The following is a 20607-nucleotide window of genomic DNA, read 5'->3' on the forward strand; positions in this document are numbered from 1 at the left end:
GAAAAAGTGGAACCACAGTGCAACAATAACGGTTTAACGTCGGCATGTTAATTCCAGAGGAACAATATATAAGGAAACATTCGGTATTATATATGTAGTTTCATTTATTCATATGTGTATTCTGATGTTTCTGTGTTTTTGTTAAACATTAATATTTTATCAGGCAGTACTAGTTATTGGCATTTCTAGTTTCCAGTGCGGCAACAAAGTTACTTTTTGATCCTTCAGGCGCTGAACAGAAGGGAAGATCAAGATCGTTCTACGCTTTTTGTTGCTGTGCGGCATTTTGCGATGATCCCTAAATGATTCGTTGCGCCGTAGAGAATAATGGTGTTTATGCTTTTAAACATGTATAATTTAAGGCGGATGTAGCTTAAAGACAATGTACAGAGGAAATATATGTGAGTATCTTATTTTCGGGTTTATTTACGCAGCTATTGAATTCGGAGATGCGAATATAAAACATACTTTACCGCGGACACAAACACGTGTTATTCACTAAAATGCCCCCCTGCCACGGATTGCCCAAACCCACCCCCAACACATACACACGTAATATCTATCAAATATTATATTAGGACATACATTTAAAGGTTTATTATTATCGAATATATTATTACTATTATAATTAACCCTAGGCACGTGACACTCGTCGAGACCATTAATACAAATCCCCCAAAATGATTATTTTATGGCACATTTATTTTGCAGGGGTTTGTCAATGTACAAATAACAAATTATTTATCACAAATTACACTAAATAAATATTGTTTGTGGTGAAAAATTACGGTGGTGAAAAGAAACGATTTTTATTATGAAATAAGCAATATAAAAATATACATGTGGTATATAAAATATATTTATATATTTTTCCCCCTATACAACCTTTTTTTTATATATTGCTTACTTTATAATTAAATTCATTTGTTATAATTTGTAATTTGTAAACCATAAACCTATGAATTTAGGTGGGCAATCCGTGGCCTAGGTCGGGGGCATTTTAGACCATAACACAGTAGCGTACTGTATGTAGTGAGCATAATAACATCAATGGATACATTTGTTACATGGACCACAAATAAGCAGGTGATTCAGCATCATCAGCCTAATCAACCAAAAATCCAGCCGAAAGGAAAACATGATGAAGCCTACTGTATGTTGCGCTTGGATTCATGGTGGGGATGGTGAGGGCAGAGGAGAGACCTCTGTGTGTTTTGTGTCTTAAACCGCTGGCAGCAGACAGCATGAGACAAAGTAGGAAGACACTTATCGACAACACACCCCAGTCACGTTAATAAGCCACTTAACTTTTTTGAAAGAAAGCTCTAGATAAGTGACGAAGTAAGCCTGTTATAACAATTGCACGTGTATTTTATCTGTTTTGAACTTGGTGTTATTTGATCTTACTGGTTTAGAAATTTATTTTTCAATAAATAGTACACTTGGCCGTTTTCGTTATCATTTTGTTGACAAGTGGGGCTTGAAAATTCGCCCACCCCCTTAAGTGGGGAATGACAGAAAATGTTTGAGAACCACTGCCTTAGACCAATCCATCACACACACACACACACACACACACACACACACACTCAAATGCTCATTCACACAACTACGGGCAATTTGGAAACAATTAACCTAATCTGCATGTCTTTGGACTGTGGGAAGAAAGCAGAATTCCCCAGAGGAAACCCACCAAGCACATAGACCCAGAGGCGGGAATCGAACCCGCAACCTGGAGGTGCAGGGCGACAGTGCTAACCCCTAAGCCACCGTGCCGCCTCGAGTTTTCTATAATTATTGAAAAATCAGAACATGAAAACTGGTGGATTTTCAGTCTTTATTTTTTTTTTTCATTAAGTAACATCTGGAAAACCTTCACATAAACACAAAGTTTCCAACGTCGTGGCTTTGCACTAACTCAAACAAAAACGTAAAGAAAACACTGGAATAAGCTTCATGACGTACAGTAGCTGCTGATCTTGACCGCGGCAGGCGCAGAAACCGAAAACGACCTGTGTTGACCTTTAGGATGAATCCATCCTGTAACTGCTGTCGTTTCTGAATTTCCTGCACTCGCATTAGTCGACGTTCTGCTGGTAGTTTGTTAAAACAAAAAATCTCAATTTAACTAAAAAAAAACAACACTATAAACTGACAATTGGCACGGCGGTCCATGCAGCTTCGGTTCATCCGCATGATGAACGTCTCAGCCCTCAAGCAAGCAGTTCTAAGCTAGTACACATTCAGAGCGTCTCGTTTCTGCTCGGGGTATTCAGCTATAAAACACGTAACAATGCTCAGAGTGCGCAAAACTAAGCACCTGCCTTAAATAATTGCGTGTCTCTGTGTTTGTGTGCATGCACATTTTTAGATTCATGCACCTTGTGTGTGTTGTGGTTCAGACAAGGCTGCAGCGGCTTTGCACCTCTCTGGGAGAGATAAAAAAGTAGAATAGTCCTCCTTCAACCCGTTTCTGTCATATACACAACTATATACATACACTTCCCAAAAAATAACACTTGAGGAGAACTGGATGGCTTGAACCCTCCAACACGTCCTAGTAGGGACGGGCAATACGATACAAAAAAATATCACGATACATGATGACTTAATATTAAGCCATGATATTTGGTTTTGCGCAAAAGTTTTGTTACGAAAAAAAGTCAAAAAGTTGGATTTTATTGTCCGATTACTTTGTATAAATTCTGTATCGTGATATTGAGATCATACAGGTTTATCAGCCGGCCCTACGCACCACTAATCTCACCATTACAACCCAAACACATCAGGAAACAAGTCATCAACGTTTCAACATCATCTTCTTTTCATCTATTCGTTTCTTGTCAAAAGTCCCAGTCGTCGACGTCCAGGTGGCTGAGGCCAGACTCCAGGCTGGCGAGCGCCGAGGACGGGTCCTGAGGCCGCACGCACTCGAAGCTGCCATGCGGCGAGATGGGACGCAGCAGTTCGGGCAGGGCCTCGCACGGACGCCGCTTTATCTGGAAAGAAGCCGGCGATTAAACGAGATGAAAATAAAGGCGTGATGTGTTTCTACAAGTCTGGATGCAGGTTTGATACTCACCTGCTTGAAGAAGGAGTGACCAATCAGAGCGCTGGCGTACGGTCTGTGGGAGGAGAAGAAAGGGATCTACAGTTAAATCTAGGTATAGATTAGGGAGCAGGAGAAATGATTCGGACCTTGGAGCTGCTCGTTTGAAATCGCTGCTTTGGTGCAACTTGAAATGTTGGAGTTTGTCACTCGCGTGTTACGAAGCCACAACTCGAATTACTAGCTTCACTTTGCGTCTCTGCCACGTCAAAATGTCTTCCTGTATGCATTAGGTCGCGCAGTAGGCATCGTTAAGAGCTGAAATGCAGCCTAGGTCCAGAACTAGCAAGGGATTAAATGTTGTGTTGTGTTGTAATTGGGTTGTAGTTGTTCCAATCCTATCCTGCACTTGCGTATATCCAAATTTAAAGAGCTCATTTTACCTGATTGGTATGAAACGCTTAAAAAAAGTTTACTTTTTTTTAAAATTTTGAATTCCGACGTTATTTCTCACACTTTTCGCTTCATTTCCCTGCCACAACTCAGACTTCCTTTCATGTACTTCTGACTATCTCTAGCAGTTCCGACTTCATCTTTCACAATTTCAACTTCATTTCTTGCAGTTCTATTTCTCATAATTTCAGCTTTTGCCATGCCACAATTCCAAGTTTATTTATGCCGCAATTCCAACATTAATTCTCACAATTCCAACTTTTTTTATCCTAAATTTGACTTTTCTCTACAATTCTGACTCCCCCTTCACAATTTCCACTTTCCCCCCTCCACAATTCCCATGTTTGCCCTCCCTCACGATTCCCACGTTTTCCCCCCTCTACGATTCCCACATTTTCCCTCCCTCACAATTCCCAAGTTTTTCCTCCCCTCAATTTTCACGTTTTCCCTCCTTCACAATTGCCATGCCCCCCATTCCCATTTTTCCATCCCTTACAATTCCCACATTTTCCCTCCCTCACAATTCCCATGTTTCCCTCCCTTACAATTCCAACGTTCCCCCCCCCCCACAATTCCCCCCTCACAATTCCCACTTTTTCCCGCTTACAATTCCCACTTTTTTTCTGCCACAATTCCAGGATTATTTCTCACAATTCCCTCTTCCCCCCCCCCCTCACAATTCGTACTGAAGAGCTTTCTGTGCTACACTCAGTTATACGGCGTGCCCCTGGCCGTGACCTTCACCTATTCTCAGGGTCCCTCTGTAGACAGAGCTCGACGAAGTTGTGGAAGTGAGGGCTGAACGTCCTGCTGTAGGGGTTGGGCTCTCCGTTAGTGTGACGCGCCCCACCGGCCCCGGGGCCCTCGCAGATCCCGGAGTCCGCCCCCGAGCGTGAAGATTTCATACCCAGCTCCTCCGGCGGGATGGTGGTGCTGTCCAACAGACACGGGACTGTACCGTTTAGCTTCTCCAACAGCATCTGAGGAAAGAAAAACATGAAAACAAAAATAGTTGTACATCATTTTAAAAAATAATACTTATTGGATGCGTGTTGGATCTTGTGAGATACTGAAATTTATTTTGTTTTTCCAATTCATCTTAAGGCTGCTGTAAAATTATTATTTTTTATGTAAAATTGAGAAATGCATAATTATGACACTCCCGCATGTGTGTGTATATATACAGTATATATGTGTGTGTGTGTGTGTGTGTGTGTGTGTGTGTGTTAGGTCTACCTGTGTAGCAGGCATGTCTTTAAACGGCACATGACCATTAGCCAGCTCACAAGCTGTAATTCCCAGACTGTAGATGTCAGAGCGGAAGTCGTAGCCCTGAAGGTTCTGTAAAAAAAAAAAAAAAACAAGAAACAAAAAAAAAAAAAAACACAGAATCTTCTTCATATCCTATTCCTCTGTGTGTCATATAATAAAGGGTCAAGATGATCCAAATATTCCCTCCACACCACAGATACAAATATTTTTATACGTTAGTCGTACACCACACACACACACAAACACACACACTTAAAGAAGAATAAGTGTAGAATTGTGATAGCATCTTGTTGTGTTGACAACAGGCAGTGTGTGTGTGTGTGTGTGTGTGTGTGTGTGTGTGTGCACTATGATTACCTGCTGCAGCACCTCAGGGCTGAGCCAGGGCAGCACTTTCACGCTGTACTGGGGGAAGTCGTGCACCACGCGTGCTCTCTGGCCGTGTCGGATCAGACTGAAGATGCTCCTCAGACCCGAGAGATAGACCTGCCCATCCGCTGAGATCAGGATATGACTCGCCTTCACACTCCTACACATCAGTCAAAAATAAACACACACTGTGTTCACAGTTTAAAGTGATAGATGAAATATTCACACTCTCATTTAATGGTGAGATTTGTGATCATGCGATTTAAAAAAAAATCTTTTACTGCAAAGAAATACATTATTAAACATAAATTCAGTAATTTAAAGGAAGTCTTTCACAGTGCACAATGCTACAGTGATCTCAGTGGAAAATTTCTGTCCTGTCTCCCTGTGTGTGTGTGTGTGTGTGTGTGTGTGTGTGTGTGCGCGCGCTCACCGGTGCACGTATCCGTTGTGATGAATGTACTCCAGTGCTCGCAGAACTCCGAGCAGGATGTACGCGATGGTCAGCTCGCTCAGACCGTGTGTGAAGTGAGTGCTGATCAAATCTCGAGCTGAACCTAAACAACACACACAATCCAACCTCAAAATCTCTGGTTGTTTTTTATTTAAATATCATACACCGAAAGATCAGCATGTCCTTCGTCGCTCACCGTAGGCCATGAAGGGTGTGATCACCCATAACTCGTTCTCCGAGATGAAGATGCTCTTGTACGGGAGGATGCTCGGGTGATGGAACAGCTTCGAGACGTGGATTTCTTCCTGATGGGACAACGACAATGTTAAGTTTTCAGATATACGTCTTCAAGACAGAGAAGTTTATGCAGTTTTGTTGTCTTGTTATTGTCAGGAGAAAGAAAAAGTAGACTGGTGAAATGTTAGAGCTGGAGATATCTAGTCCAAAACATTAACCGTAACTTGAAATGGATAAAAAGTAGGACATGTTGAGCTTTCAGCATCTTCTGGGTGTTTATCGTAAATTCGGCTTGGCACAGGGACGCATCAAAACCACTTTCATCATTTACTATTGCTCTGAATGTAAACGCTGGTGCTGCAGACCTGCAGGTGTTTGACCATGTCATTGGTACAAGACTCCATATCAATCCTTCTGATGGCGACGCGTTCCCCGGTGTGCTTGTATCGAGCCAAGTTCACCGTCATCAGGTGTTCCAGACCATGTCCTACACACACACACACACAGAAAGTAAATAATATCAGAGGATGTACAGCTTTTAACACTTCCATCATCAAGAAATTGTATCTCCTTCCATCTGTTAATCATTGGAATAGTTTCATTTGCATACTAAATCCTGATTAGATGTCATGTTTTGTGATAAAATAACAACCCAGATTATATAAAAAGACATGTGGTTTCTGTTCAGCATTCCCAACTTGAACACTGACCAACATAAAGTATTTGGCAGGCTTTATAAAAGAAACCACAAGAAAGAAACAATCTCTCTCTCTCTCTCTTGTAAAAAAGATGTAGACTAAATGAAAAAAAAAATGTCTTACTGTCATAGGCTGCAAAGATAAAATGTTAAAATAGATTGTTTGTGTAGCAACCTCAACAGCATCCTCATTTCCCCTCTCGTCCGTACCACTCGTCATTCAGTATAACCAGTATACTAATCACCGGCCTGATCATCTGTCAATATCTGCACCCGTTTCTAACTGATGCCAAAAGACATTCCTCTGAAACTGCTCAGGTACAGGGACTGGACTAAAAATATACTGTATGAAAGCCCGGAGAACTATTCCTCAAGACTACGTTAAAAATACAAGAAAGTCTGGCTCTTTAAAAGCAGAATATGAAGAAATGTGTGGGGGCTCAAGACTTCCACACAGTACTATAATATCACTTCCAATTCCACAGTCACTGAAAATAAAGAGCCCTGAGACATTGTAGGAAATGAAAAAGTGTTAGATGAATAAAACTTATTATAGCAGCATAGAGGTATCAATAATAAAGGAGGTGAAGAGTCTGACCGATGACGCTGAGGAGCTCGTAGGCACTGTTGTCAGGTAAGAAGGTTCCCATTGTGTCCCGATGTGGGAGGGAGCTCAGAGATTCACGACTGTCCTCATGGGCCTGGAACAGAACACGATCAATGTTAGAGACACACACAAAACACACAAACACGCTTTAAATAATGTTAAAAACAAAATCCTGTATTAAATATTATAGCAAGGAAAAACTAAGGAGTGCTAAACAGAATACTTGAGTCTATAACGGGTTTTCAGTCATTTAGGGAATCTTTAATGTCTTGTAGTGGCACGTCAAATTGTAACTCGGCGGGTATGGTTATGTATTTATTACCATTAGGTTGCGAGTTCACATCCTAGACTGCAAAACAAATGTCCTGTGAGACCTACTTAAACCTGAACCTATTTAGATATAAAGTTAAGATTTGATCCTGGCTCATAGGTCATGTTTTTAATTATTTAAAAAGCAAAAACTTCCCTGTATTAGATGAAAAGAGATGTTTATACACAGATCAGCCATAACATTATGACCACCCACCTAATATTGAATAGCCTAATATTTGAGTGTCTTGACAAAAGCCAAAAGTAATACGGTTAAAAAAAAAAAAAAAAAAAAAGGAAGGAAGAAAAACTGGTAAACTGGCGACAGGGTCATGGGTGACCAAGGCTCACTGATGCACATGGGGAGTGAGGGCCGGCCTGTGTAGTCTGATCCAATAGGAGAGTTAGTGTACATCACACTAATGAACAGGTTAATGCTGATTTGATAGAACAAGCGTCAGAACACACAGTTTGCATCGCTTTTATGATGGCAGAAGGGGGGACCTACTCAATATTAAACAGGTGGTCATAATGTTATGGCTGATCGGTGTATATTGGTAAAACTGAAGTTTTAACTTCCTACTACAAGACATGAACGCGATTACTGACTGTGTTAACATTCGAATATATACACAATCACTAAAGGAAAGTTTCAAAGTGCACAAAACTTTCACAATGTGCCCATCAGCGAACACACACACACACACACAGGCGTAGACATTTCTTTAATCTTTTTAGTCACTCAATTACATAACATCAAAGATAGTTTAAACGGAAGTGTTTAAACAAATTGGAAAGCACTTAGCGAGCTAGCTAGCAGCTACGCTTAAGTAGCCAACATTGAAAAGACAACATGAAATGAAAACAGATTTCTTCCATAATGTGACATGTTTTTGAGCAGAATTACATATTTTGGATTATATACATCAGGAAAACCAAACATGAGGCAGGAGATGTAGATTTTAACCTCCAAACAAACACGAAGGAGCTGAAGGTGACTCAGCATTTTTACGCTTAACAATAGCGGAGTGTGGGGGAGGGGTGATGAAATATTCACCTCAGAAAAAAAACAACAATTTTTTTAAAATGTGGAAGATGACAATAGGAGCGTTTACATGGATGCTAATTAAAATGAATTTTTTGTCAAAATAAAAAGAGGTGAAAAGCCTGTGCTAATCTGTTCTATAGTTAGTGAATATTAACCATGTAAACACTTTGGGATTAGATCGTTTTCTCTCCTGTCAGAATAAATATACTCCTTCTGCGCGCGTTTGCTCCGAATGGGGCAACTTTAGATGATGTGACGTTTTTTTAGCAGAGACTTTTGCTTCCATTCACTCTCTTACATACGTCTTTACTTTAATCTCTGGCTGAGCACTGATCGGCTCACAAATTATACCTAGTAAAGCATCTAACCAATCACAGACAAGACCGACCATTCAAAACGCAAAGGGCAAAGTTTATTGGAAAATATGGGAAGTCTGTGCTAACCTAACCTTAGAGTTGGAGAAAAATACTACTTCTAATGTTTTTTCCCCAGCAGATTAAACACTTTTTTTTTTTTGACAAAGAAACACTTTTTGTCAAGATGTACATTTTGATTAAACGCTTTAAACATTTTTTTTTTCGTATCAGATCAGTATTCATGTAAAAAGTTAAGTTGGAATCTCTAATCGAAATAGTTTTAATCAGACTGAAGAAATATTGTCTATTAGGGATGGGAATCACGATGGACCAACTGATATGATATTAGCATGATACCCAGGTGTCGATACAATTTGTATTGCGATTCTGTTGGTATCATGTTTTTATAAATATCATAATTTAAATAATATATCCCAATGAGTTAATAGTGCACCACCTATAGGATTACAGAGTAACTGCAAAATTTTTACATCTTAAATGCAAACATATATAATAAAAAAAATTAAATAAAACCACCCACGAATACCCACTGAAAAGAATCCCGATATGTAATTGAATCGATTTTTTCACGCATCTCTATTGTCGATGTAAACGTAGCTGGGTAAAAAGATTAGTCTCTGTTGTTTGATTAACACAAAGAACCAGCGAGCAAACTATATACAGTAGTAAAGATACAGTTAGAAAAAAAAGAACCATTTTCATTTCAGGTTGTCTTTCACAGTGTCCTCAGCTAGCTACCTAAGCTAGTTAGTGGCTTCCTCAAAGGTACAGGCTGGTATTCTACTTAAGTAGAAAAATAATAGTAAGTGACTTTAGAACCATACATTAATAGAAGCAAAAAAAAAAAAAAAGGTTTTAATTGGAGAACTAGAGATGATATAACAAATTGTTTGATTGATGCTACTGCTGCAGAGCCTAATCCTCTATTACACTACATCACAGCACTAATGTAGTCAGAAAACCTTAAACATTGGCTAACGTTTACTTTATGTCGACTTAGGATCAGCAGAAAAGTGATGACATTTCAATTAATAACACCGTTTCAGCTAATCTAAAAAGTTGTATTGATATTGAATCAAGTAATAACTACATATGTTAGAAACACTATATTAAAATACTTTGTTGGTTACTGTGCATTAGCTAGTTATTCTTAGGTCATAGCACTATTTATTAGAAAACTACACCGATCAGCACATTAAAAGCACTGACAGATGAAGTGAATAATCTTGATTATCTTCTTATACTGACTCCTGTCAAGGGAGATAAATCACATCAGGCAGCAAGTAAACAGGCAGTTCTTGAAGTTGATGTTCTAGAAGCAAGAAAAATAGGCAAGACAGGCTTTAAATTCCTCCAAACTGTGATTGCTAGAAGACTAGGTCAGGGTATCTCCAAAACAGCAGGTCTTCTGTGGTTTTCTTGGTATGCAGTGGGTAATACCTACCAAAAGTAGTCCAATCTGTGAACTGGTGACACAGTCATGGGTGTCCAAGGCTCAGGTGAAGTACTTCCACATGGAAAGTAAAGGCTAGCCTGTTTGGGCCAATCCTACAGAAAGGCAACTAGAGCACAATTTGCTAAAAAAGTCATTTCTGGCTATGAAAGTTTCGGAAACCAGAGTTCCTGTTTATGAGGCTACGCAGTAACAGACTGGATAAAGTGTCCATACTAATACCCGTCTACTGATAAAAGTTCTTACAGTGGGTACATAAACATTAGAACTGCACCATTAAGCAATAGACGGCTCCAAGATCCACAACTGGAAGAAGGCATGCTGAAAACAATGTGATGCTCTGGGCAAGGTACTGCTGAAGAACCCTGGGTCCTGGCATTCATGTGGATGTGTGAAATTATTGCAGAAGTTTTCCCTGATGGTAATTTCAGCAGAATAATGCGCCCTGTTACACTGCTAAATCATTTAGGAAATGTTTGGGGAACAGTATAAAGAGCTCAAGGTGTTGACATGGCCTCCAAATTTCTCAGATCCCAATCTAATTGAGCATCTGTAGGATGTGATGGACTAACAAATCTGATCCATGAATAGCATGCAACTTATAGGACTTAAAGGATCCGCGGCTAACACCTTGACGCCAAACACCACAGTACACCTCCAGGGGTCTTCTGGAGTCCATATCTTGATGGTTCAGAGTTTGTTTGGTTACACAAGAGGAACCTACACAATATTAGGAAGGTCATTTTATTGTTATGGCTGATCGGGGTGTAAAACTTTATTGCTAAATATTTTTTTTATCATGTGATTAAGGTTAATACTTGGGAGTGGGAGATTACGTTAGTACGTAATTTATATCTGTTAAAATAGCCATATTTGATAGGAATGTGACAACATTTTTAGCACCATCAGCATGGTCTAGTCACAAATCTGAGGAACCTTATCAACGTGATTTAAATTTTGCCAGGCTTAGCGAGTCTCTCACAGTGCACCACTTTATATGCAAACTAATCTGATGCGTTTTCATGACAAATTGTAAATGTTTAAACATAATTTAATTTGATTTAAAGCTGCAGGACACCTTTAGTTAAAACATTGCAGGGTTTCTGAAGCAACCAGTACAGCAAAGCCAGACCTGGAGAATGGGCTTCTGGCATGTGTTGTCAAGTTGAACACATGAAACAGCAGCTCAGTTTACACATGCTGAAGCCATCGTTTCTGCTCAGCACACACACACACACACACACACACACACACACACACACACACACACACAACTACAATATCAAACACACTGACAGTAATCCATTTAGTGTGGCCTGAAGACCACTGCAGCCCACAAAGCTGACATGATCACTGAAGCATTAATGAAAAACAAGCACAGCACTAATGTCCAAAGGTTAATGTCCACATTCATCACTCAAAGTATTGCACTTGCAATTTTAACCCAAATGTTGTTTCAGTGCAAACAGGTTGAGTAAATATCATTTAAAAAGTGAGACTTATTGCATTACTTAAATGTTTAGTATGAGAATATGAGGCAGTCATTAGGTATACTTGTTTTTATAAGTTTAACAAATCTAAACGTATCGATTTTTACCCAGGGCCACACCCCTGTTTTTCCAGACTGTGATTGGCCAGTTCACTCAACACTAACAAACACTCTGAGCTTGTTTGCTGAACAATACTGAAAAAAAGTTGCAACTTTATCTTACTTTCACAGAGTAAATTTGGTCTTTTTTTTTGCAATTTAATTAATATTTGTCTGGGATTTATCTGGAGTAACATGCAGTTAAAAAAAAGACTATTGGCTGTTTTTTTTCATGTTTGAATGGTGGTAATCAACAGTCATAAAGAGAACGCAATTTTCTGTCTAGGTCTGTTTTAACTGCCAGGTTGTCACTGTGGCAAAAAGAAAGAATACACTGTAATAAGTGATGGAAAAAACCCATTTTGGTCATTTTATGAAAACCAATTCTTACTGTTTCTTGTGTGTTTCAATGAATTAAAAAAATGGAATTGTATGGTTATTTATAAAAGGGAAAAAGCAATCTGAATTTTCCTAGCCCAATTATTTTAGTACAAATATGGTTTTATATGCGTTTCATTTAAACTATTGCAATTAAACCATTTTGTGATTAAGATGATTCTACTTCGATGATTTATTTTTGATTACTTATACCATTTAAGGTACTTTCGAACATGTTACTGCTATTACTTAAGTTCATTATTATTATTATTATTATTATTATTATTATTATTACCTATTTATAATAATAATTAACTATTAGTTCAGGTTTTTCACGTCATATTGATTATCCATTTATATCTGCGCCTAATGTTACATTAAATACATTTAAGTAGTTTTACTGCAAATCTCTCACAAAATATATCACAAAATATAAGAGCCAATCAGGTTTTAGTATGCAAATTTCAGTTCCAAGGAAAAGCGGCTTATAAATTTGCATATTTTAAGAATCCGGAATCCTTACAAAACGTTAAACTAAAACACTACAGGATCCCTGGTGTTTAAATCTAGGACTAAACTACTAACCGATACACGCCATGTTTGGCTCAAAACATGTTTACATTGCTTACAATATTTTACACAGTTTTCACCGGTCAATTAGCAAAAATGTGGTTCTGGGGAGATTCATATATTGTAGTTAAAAAATCCATTGTACCGCTGAAATCTCAATTCTGATTGGTCAAAAAGTACTGATTAACTGTTTATACAGTATAAGCATCTGGAAGATGCAAACCAGGATCCGTTTATTGCAGTTGTTCTAATATGCAACAATTTGCAAGGAACTTGCAACATTCAACATTAACAGATTTTAAAAGTGTACGTTTAAGGATTGTAAGTGTATATATGTGGCTGAGAGTCCAATGGAACAAAACTGGCCGTGCTCTCAGGGTGGGAGAGGTGGAAGTGGGTGGATGGCACTTTCCTCAATGCGTCAATGTGGCAGTGCTGGAAGACTGATGTTCTTGCTTATGTAAGTCCTATCTTTCTATCTAGTGAAGAGTGTCAATGCATGAAGCCAAACAGCAGCACAATGAGTGCATGCACTCAAGCACAGGGGATGGAACCACACACGCTTACTCAACACCACCACACCTTTTAGAACTCCACGTTTACATCTTCACACACACACACGCACACACAAAAAAAAAAAAAAACACACAGTCACGCATGCTTATACACCCAACACACACACACACTCACACACACTCACACGGGCTAATGCATGGCTGCAAAAGCAAACAGAGATCCCGCACTTACTTTCCTGAGTGGGCTTGCCTGAGCTTGCTCTGGGTAGAGACACCACGCAAATGACGCAGAAGACACACAGATACACAAACAACCTTGATTTAATATGGGTATGATAACGTGACATTATGCCTCGATGGAGCTTCTGCCATGGCAACGAAACCACTTTTTTGCATTGCTGCACTAATTTTCTGCTCCATAGTTATACACAATTCAGCTGTAAATGATTTAAGTTGCTGAAGATTCCTGATGACAAAACTCAGACACAAACAGTAGCTAAAATTCACTGTTTGCAACAAATGCAGAGCAAGCAGTGAATCTGTAAACCTGAAACATTTGGAAGTTATAACATAATAACTGAGTTATCATGTTTCTGGTCACGTGACATTTCGCAAAAGTCTTTTGCATCCTCTCTGACAATATGTCTACTTTTGTCTTCTTTTCAAAATTCTGTTAATGTAATTATACATTTAAAATCCCATCAAACCCCCTCCTATCTTTAATTCACACATCCAGCCCACCTCAACCCATTCATAACCCACCTGCCTATCACACCCTCAGCCTTTCCATGAGGGTTAACGGCTATCCACATTTAACCCACCCATTAAGCCTACTCTTGTCCACACCTATCTACCCAACAAGCCCATCCCTTTCCACCCATGAACCCATACTTGTCCACTCTCCACCTATCTCCCCCTCACACTCAATTTACTCATAAAACTAATCATCGTCCATCCTACCCTTGCCCACGCACTTTGCCCACCCATTTCCACCCTCTATTAAATATTTTGCCCCTCATTACCCCTTTCCCACCAACCAAGTGCACTTACCTACTGTATCCTTAAGCTACATGTTAAGACCAAGCTTGCCCACCCTCCAAGCCCAATTTTGCCCGCCCTCAACCAATTGCTTGAGTCTACTTTAGCCTACAAGCCACTCCTGCAAACCCGTAACTTACCCATCAAGACCCCTCTCACCCGCCATCTACCTACCTATTGGGTGGGGACCAAGACAAGTTCACTCTTGCCAACCACATCCACCCTCAATCAACTCATTGGTCCAAACCTGCCCATCTAACATACCCATTGAGACCTCCCTCACCCACCCTCAAACTACTAATTGAACCCAACCTAGCCCACCACAAGTTCACTCTTGCCACCCCAGTCAGTGAGCCCATCCACATCCAACATCAAACAACTCATTGTTGTCCAAATCTGCCCATCTAACAATCCAGCCCTTCCCCACCCACCAAGAACACACTTACCTACCCTTAACCAACCTGTCCAGACCAACCTTGCCCTCCCTCCAACCCCAATATTGCCCAACCTCAACCTATTCATTAAGTCTACTTTAGCCTACAAGCCCACTTTTGCCTAACTCAGTAATGCCTGCCCTTTCCCACCCTCAACATACCCACTGAGACCTCAATCACTTACCCATAACCTATTCATTGAACCCAACCTAGCCCGCCGCAAGTTCACTCTTGCCACCCCAGTCAGTGAGCCCATCCATATCCACAGTGAATCAACTCATTGGCCCAAACCTGCCCATCTAACAATCCAGCCCTTCACCACCCACCAAGAACACACTTACCTACCTGTTAAGACCAACCTCGCCTTCCCTCCAATCCCAATATTGGCCACCCACCACCTATTCTTGGAGTCTACTTTTGCCTATGTATCATATCCACCCTTGCCAACTCGTCCTCATCAAGTCTACCCCTACTCACCTTTACCCTTCAAAAATTCATTTGAAGTCTGAAGGCTTGCAATGTGCATCGATTTTTAGAATACATAAAGGTGGTTGTGAAGTTTTGTCATCATTTCATCTCCCAGTGTCAGTATCTTTTCCCAAGGGAAGTAGAAAACATGAAAACTGATAATATCCTTCATCTGACATGGATGCTACAGAGACACAGACCTACCTGTCTTGGATACACCACACCTGCGCACCAGCATCAGAAAATGTGATGTTTGAAAGGAAATTTCATCTTAGCTGAACAAAACAATAAATCACTAACGTACTCATCAATGTATGCTCTTTTTTCTTTCTTTTTTTTTTAAGAACTTAACATTGAAATACAAGTTTGATGCCAGAGAAACAGGCGGCAGCAGCCAAATGCAAACAGATATGAGAGGAGCGGCAAGGAACAACTCAGGGGATAAATCAATGTGACAGCAAAATGAGAGCCATGTAAAAAAGCAAAAACACTGGAATAAAAAAAAATCTAAAGCTTCAACTTGCTACTCAATCACGGCGACTTTTAGGCAGGATATACAGTACAGTACTGCAGGCAAGAAATTTTGCACATAAAGTGCCAGGGAACATTCGGTAATCATTGCAACGTCCCTGAAAAACCTTCATAATTATCTGTATAGTTTCTGGGAAAGAATGTTCAAGTTTAACATAAAAATTTGCAGCAGATACGTTTCTCTACTCGCCCAGTTACTTTAAATGCAATGCCGACACAGTACACATGCTCACTTAACAGTGTCTAGTTCCCCAATAATTAGTACAGTGAAGTCGTCATTTTTCACTTTCCAGTCAATTCCGTTCCCCTCTCTTTCCCTGCTAGGTTACATTGATGATGTCACACAAACCGTTCTCGTTATCTTGACAATGGATGTTTTTTTTCCGGACAGATCTCATATCATCTGTAATGTGGTATGATTGTGCCCAGAATCACACTGACTAAAAAACTTTACACATCATGTTATTGATGCTAGGTGAAGAAAACGTTTTTGTGAGTTTTATTATTGAAGCAAGACGGGAATTTCATTGAACTGCTCAAAACAAGCATGACCTGAAATGTTAACGAGCAAACACGAAGAAGAAGCACTTTAATCAAAGTGTTTGATTAAATTTGATTCAGACATCCATCATGACTTTGGACAACTTGCATTTCTCAAATGAAAAAAAAAAAAAAAAGACTATAGCTGAGAGACTTAATAGGCAATTTAATGGATTTTTTGTTGATCAATTAAATTAATTGAATCGTGAATCATTGGGGCAGTTTTCGATCAAGAATCAATTCACATGTTTTTATTTAGGCAAACTTTCAAGCGTTAAATGCTCAAAAAAAAATTTTTTTTTTATTCCACAAATACGAGACTACCGTTTCCTCTTTCAATTTTAAGCTTACAGTTAATCTAAGCAATACCGCCTCCTATTGGAATGGGGATATATATATATATATATATATATATATATAAAAAAACACGATCGTCGCCTTGCATGAGACATGACGTTTATAAACAAATTGTCGATACACAGCATTTCAACACATATTGGATATTTTTTTTAAAACATACTAGTATTAAAACACTAGTTTGTTAAACCTTGTAAGAAATATAGCCACTTAAAACAAATCAAACAATAAACATTTGTGCTGACGAATAAATTTGAATCGAAAATCGCAACGGCCAAAAATTCGAATGAATCGATTTGACTGACTTTAAATTACTTAACAATCACAGATTGAGGTTCCCTGGGACTTTAACAAACGTCAATTCCCCCCCCCCCCCCCCAAAAAAAAACAAAAAAAAAAAAATATATAATATATATATAAAGGGTTTTTTTTTTTAGTCATGTTTATCCTTCGAGACACATACTCAGAAAAAGACCTCTGGATGCATTAGAAAGAATTCCTAATGTACAATTTTTATCACTTAAATGATAATGCTTACCATAGGCATGTGATTACAAAAAATGACTATGTTATGTCTACATCACTATTATAAGGGTCTCATTGCAGGTTTGCATAAACACAACCACTTATCCGGATATAAATGTTTTTGTTTTTTTAACTAAATTTAACTTTTCCAATACTATATGTCTTAGCATCTTACTGGTGGCTTTTAGAAGAGAGAGTCACGTGTCCTTGTCTCTTTATGTGCAGTTTCTGTTTGCCTTGGTTTCTACAAATCATAGAGCGTAAAGCCTGGCTCAGGGTTGCCTGCGTGGCCATGACATAAGCACAGCATCAGCATAGGGCCGGGGTAAAGTACTCACCTCCAAACAAGTCCAAATCCCTCAGACTCTCCACGCTCAGCTTCTCCGACACCCAACGCTAAACACACAAACACATCCAAGGCCAATGAGTTAACACTTAGAGCTTTCTCAAAACCTGAAAAAAAGGACCACTGATTAAAAGTGAAGCGAACATTACGCTCAACACTCTCTCCATTAACCTGACCTTCTGGATTTGTCACGCCAACATGGCGTGTGGGTGTATAACACATGAAAGGAACGTAAACTCACCAAAAAAGACATGGATCCTGAATATGACGAGCGTCTACACCATCAAAATCACATTCAGAGTAAATCTCAATATCTGTGAAAATATGAGTTTAAAAAAAATTAATGAAAAGATTATCAGTTATCATCAGTTTTCGCATTTCATTACAACAATTTAGAATAAAGAGCGACTGTGAAATTCTGTGTGAAAGTGATCTGGCAAATCGGCCACAGAGACGTTTGACGCGATTCATCAAGTTTAATGTTTGCAGATGCTGCATTGAGACGTTTGAGGAGTTTTGAGTGGCACGAGCGCTTCAAGAGCGGAAGAACATCAGAGATCAGGAAGACCTTCGACAAGCTCAAGACCTGGAAATGTCGAAACCATTCGGCAACTTGTGTGTGATAATCGTTGGGGAATAATCCACAATATCGCTGCCATTGTCGAAGTGTCTCATATGGAACAGTCCAGGACTGGACTGAGATGAAGCGACAGTTCTCACAGTGGAAACGCCCGTCATCTCCACAACAGAATGGCAGCTCATCCTAAAAGACTCTTCTACTTCTCGCTTTCTACTCTTCCTAGTTCTTGAAGCTGCACCACCATATCTATGCCGTCCTGTGTATATATTTCCTGAACGAGAGCAGAACATGTTCTACAGTCTCATTTTCATGAAGGCTTCCATTAGTTTTTTACCTACTATAACTAAAATTTTTATTTAATTTTTATTCGCATACACAGTAAAACATGCAGTGAAATGTTTTAACAACCACCCATGACCTTAAAAAAAAGAAAGAAAGGTTTAAAAGAAAAGTAGAGAATTCTATATAAAGAACATAAAATAGGAATATAATAATAAAAGAAAATATACAACTTAGAAATATAAAATATAATAAATATTACAGTATAGAAAATATAGAAAACTTTTGGCTGAAAAATTTACATTATGTACAAATACAAGTAATAAAAATAAGTATAGGATCGGGATGTAATTGAAATGGAAACGTCCAGTCATGAGCATAGCAGAATACAGTAACAGTGTGAAATAAATACAGTATCTAGTAATACTGAATATGATCAAGTGCTGCTACGGAGTCATTACAAATCACTACATTTCTGATGATTCACCTTCTCAGCCCTTTGTAATGCCATCAGTAATGCAAACAGCTTTACAGTCCTGTACACACACTTTCAGAGCTGCTGTAAGAGAAAATGAATCAACACCTTCTGACCAATCAGGAGCAAGAATTCAGCCTTATGAATATCTACTCCCAGTGTTAATGTTAGATCATTTAATCAGACTGGATACGTTGATTATAGATCAGAATCTGATTAACTTTGATCTGATCATCACATAAAGTCTACAGTTCAATACAAAGCCTTTGTAAAGCCTGTGCAGCTTCTAACCCCTAACAACAACGCTCACTGTCCATCACCAATAAACCCAGGTTAACATTTTATAACTTAACTTACTCCTAAAGTAGAGAAAGTATCCAACCGTCCGGGTTTCGTCCAACAATTCAGCCTAAATGAAAGAGAAAAGCGTTTTTAATTTAACACTGTTTACCCTCCTGTCACTTCCCTGCGTCTTGCAGTCGGCACTGCGCATGCGCATTACATCCCCGCGTAACCACGCGCATGCGCGTTTTACGGTTCCGCTCAGCGAGTCGAATCATCGCTTCGACTCAGGAGTCGACTCTTTCGGCTGCAAAACGACTCCGTTGCCTGTGTTCTAACATGATTTGACCTAACTACGAATATCCCGTAACTCTTTATTGTAATTTGAATCCATTTTTTAGTGAACCAAATAGCACTGTTTTTGCCTGCAATTCGAGTTCAAGTTTTCAGGTTTCAGCATTTGACTCACTCATTCGACTCTCAAACGATTCATATGTATTTTATCCAAACTGGTATGCAGTATAATGTACTGTATAGTGGTTGTTTAAGTTACTCAATATTCTTTTAATTGTTTTATAAAATTATTGACTCAAAATGAACACAAAAGCGCGGTACGGTGGTGTAGTGGTTAGCACTGTAGCCTCGCACCTCCAGGGTGGAGTGTTCGATTCCCACCTTTGATCTGTGTGCGTGGAGTTTGCATGTTCTCCCTGTGATTGTGGGTTTCCTCCAGGTACTCTGGTTTCCTCCTACAGTCCAAGGACATGCAAAATTGCCCTGTAGTGTGATGAGTGTGTGCATGTGTGCCTTGCGATGAATGGGCATCCCATTCAGGGTGTACCCTGCCTCATGCCCTAGGTCTCCTGGCATAGGCTTCAGGCCCCCATTGACACTGTATACAGGGTATAAGTGATGTCAACGAGGAGTGAGTGAGTAAATACTGTTTGTCATTGCCTTTTTTTCCTTAACCGTGAAGGAAATCTCCTGAAGGTGCAAGGGCATAGTGGTTAGCACCGTGGCCTTGCACCTCCAGGAGTAAGAGTTCGATTCCAAACTTATGTTTCTGTGATTGTGTGTGGTTTGTATTTATGCCCCACAATGGTTTGGCAGTGTTATCATCTGGCGTTGCTTCCGTTACTCAGGTCTAGGCTCGGCAACCTTATGTGGAAATAAAATGAATTCACGGCATCATTTGATGCCGTGAATGTACTGAATGACCAGGTTGTCACCTCTATGGAGTTCTTCTTTCTGAATGCACAGACATATTCCAGAACTCAGATTGTAAAAGAGTGGTTGTGGGAGCATGAGGAATCATTTTCACACAAGAACAGGACACCACCATGTGAGCTGTAATCAAAACTAAAGGTGACTGAATG

General features: G+C 39.4%; 1 protein-coding gene across 2 annotated transcripts; it reads right to left on the reverse strand.

The window, feature by feature from the left end:
* Window positions 1-1829: 1829 nt before the first annotated feature.
* On the reverse strand, window positions 1830-19438 carry strada (STE20 related adaptor alpha). 2 transcript variants are annotated; one of them, XM_053514068.1, is made up of 13 exons: window positions 19307-19438; window positions 17857-17929; window positions 17608-17665; window positions 13609-13637; window positions 7130-7232; window positions 6200-6321; window positions 5794-5902; window positions 5577-5700; window positions 5132-5303; window positions 4739-4843; window positions 4247-4482; window positions 3083-3125; window positions 1830-2999 (listed from the first exon to the last, which is right to left on the reverse strand). In XM_053514068.1, the coding sequence occupies exons 2-13, from the start codon at window positions 17866-17868 to the stop codon at window positions 2844-2846; spliced, it is 1269 nt and encodes a 422-aa protein (XP_053370043.1). In that variant the 5' UTR covers window positions 17869-17929; window positions 19307-19438; the 3' UTR covers window positions 1830-2843. The 2 variants fall into 2 exon arrangements, with proteins under 2 accessions (XP_053370043.1, XP_053370044.1); XM_053514069.1 differs by lacking the exons at window positions 13609-13637; window positions 19307-19438.
* Between the last annotated feature and the right edge of the window lie 1169 nt (window positions 19439-20607).

The sequence above is a fragment of the Clarias gariepinus genome, chromosome 16 (genome assembly GCF_024256425.1).
Source record: "Clarias gariepinus isolate MV-2021 ecotype Netherlands chromosome 16, CGAR_prim_01v2, whole genome shotgun sequence".
Lineage (NCBI taxonomy): Eukaryota > Metazoa > Chordata > Actinopteri > Siluriformes > Clariidae > Clarias > Clarias gariepinus.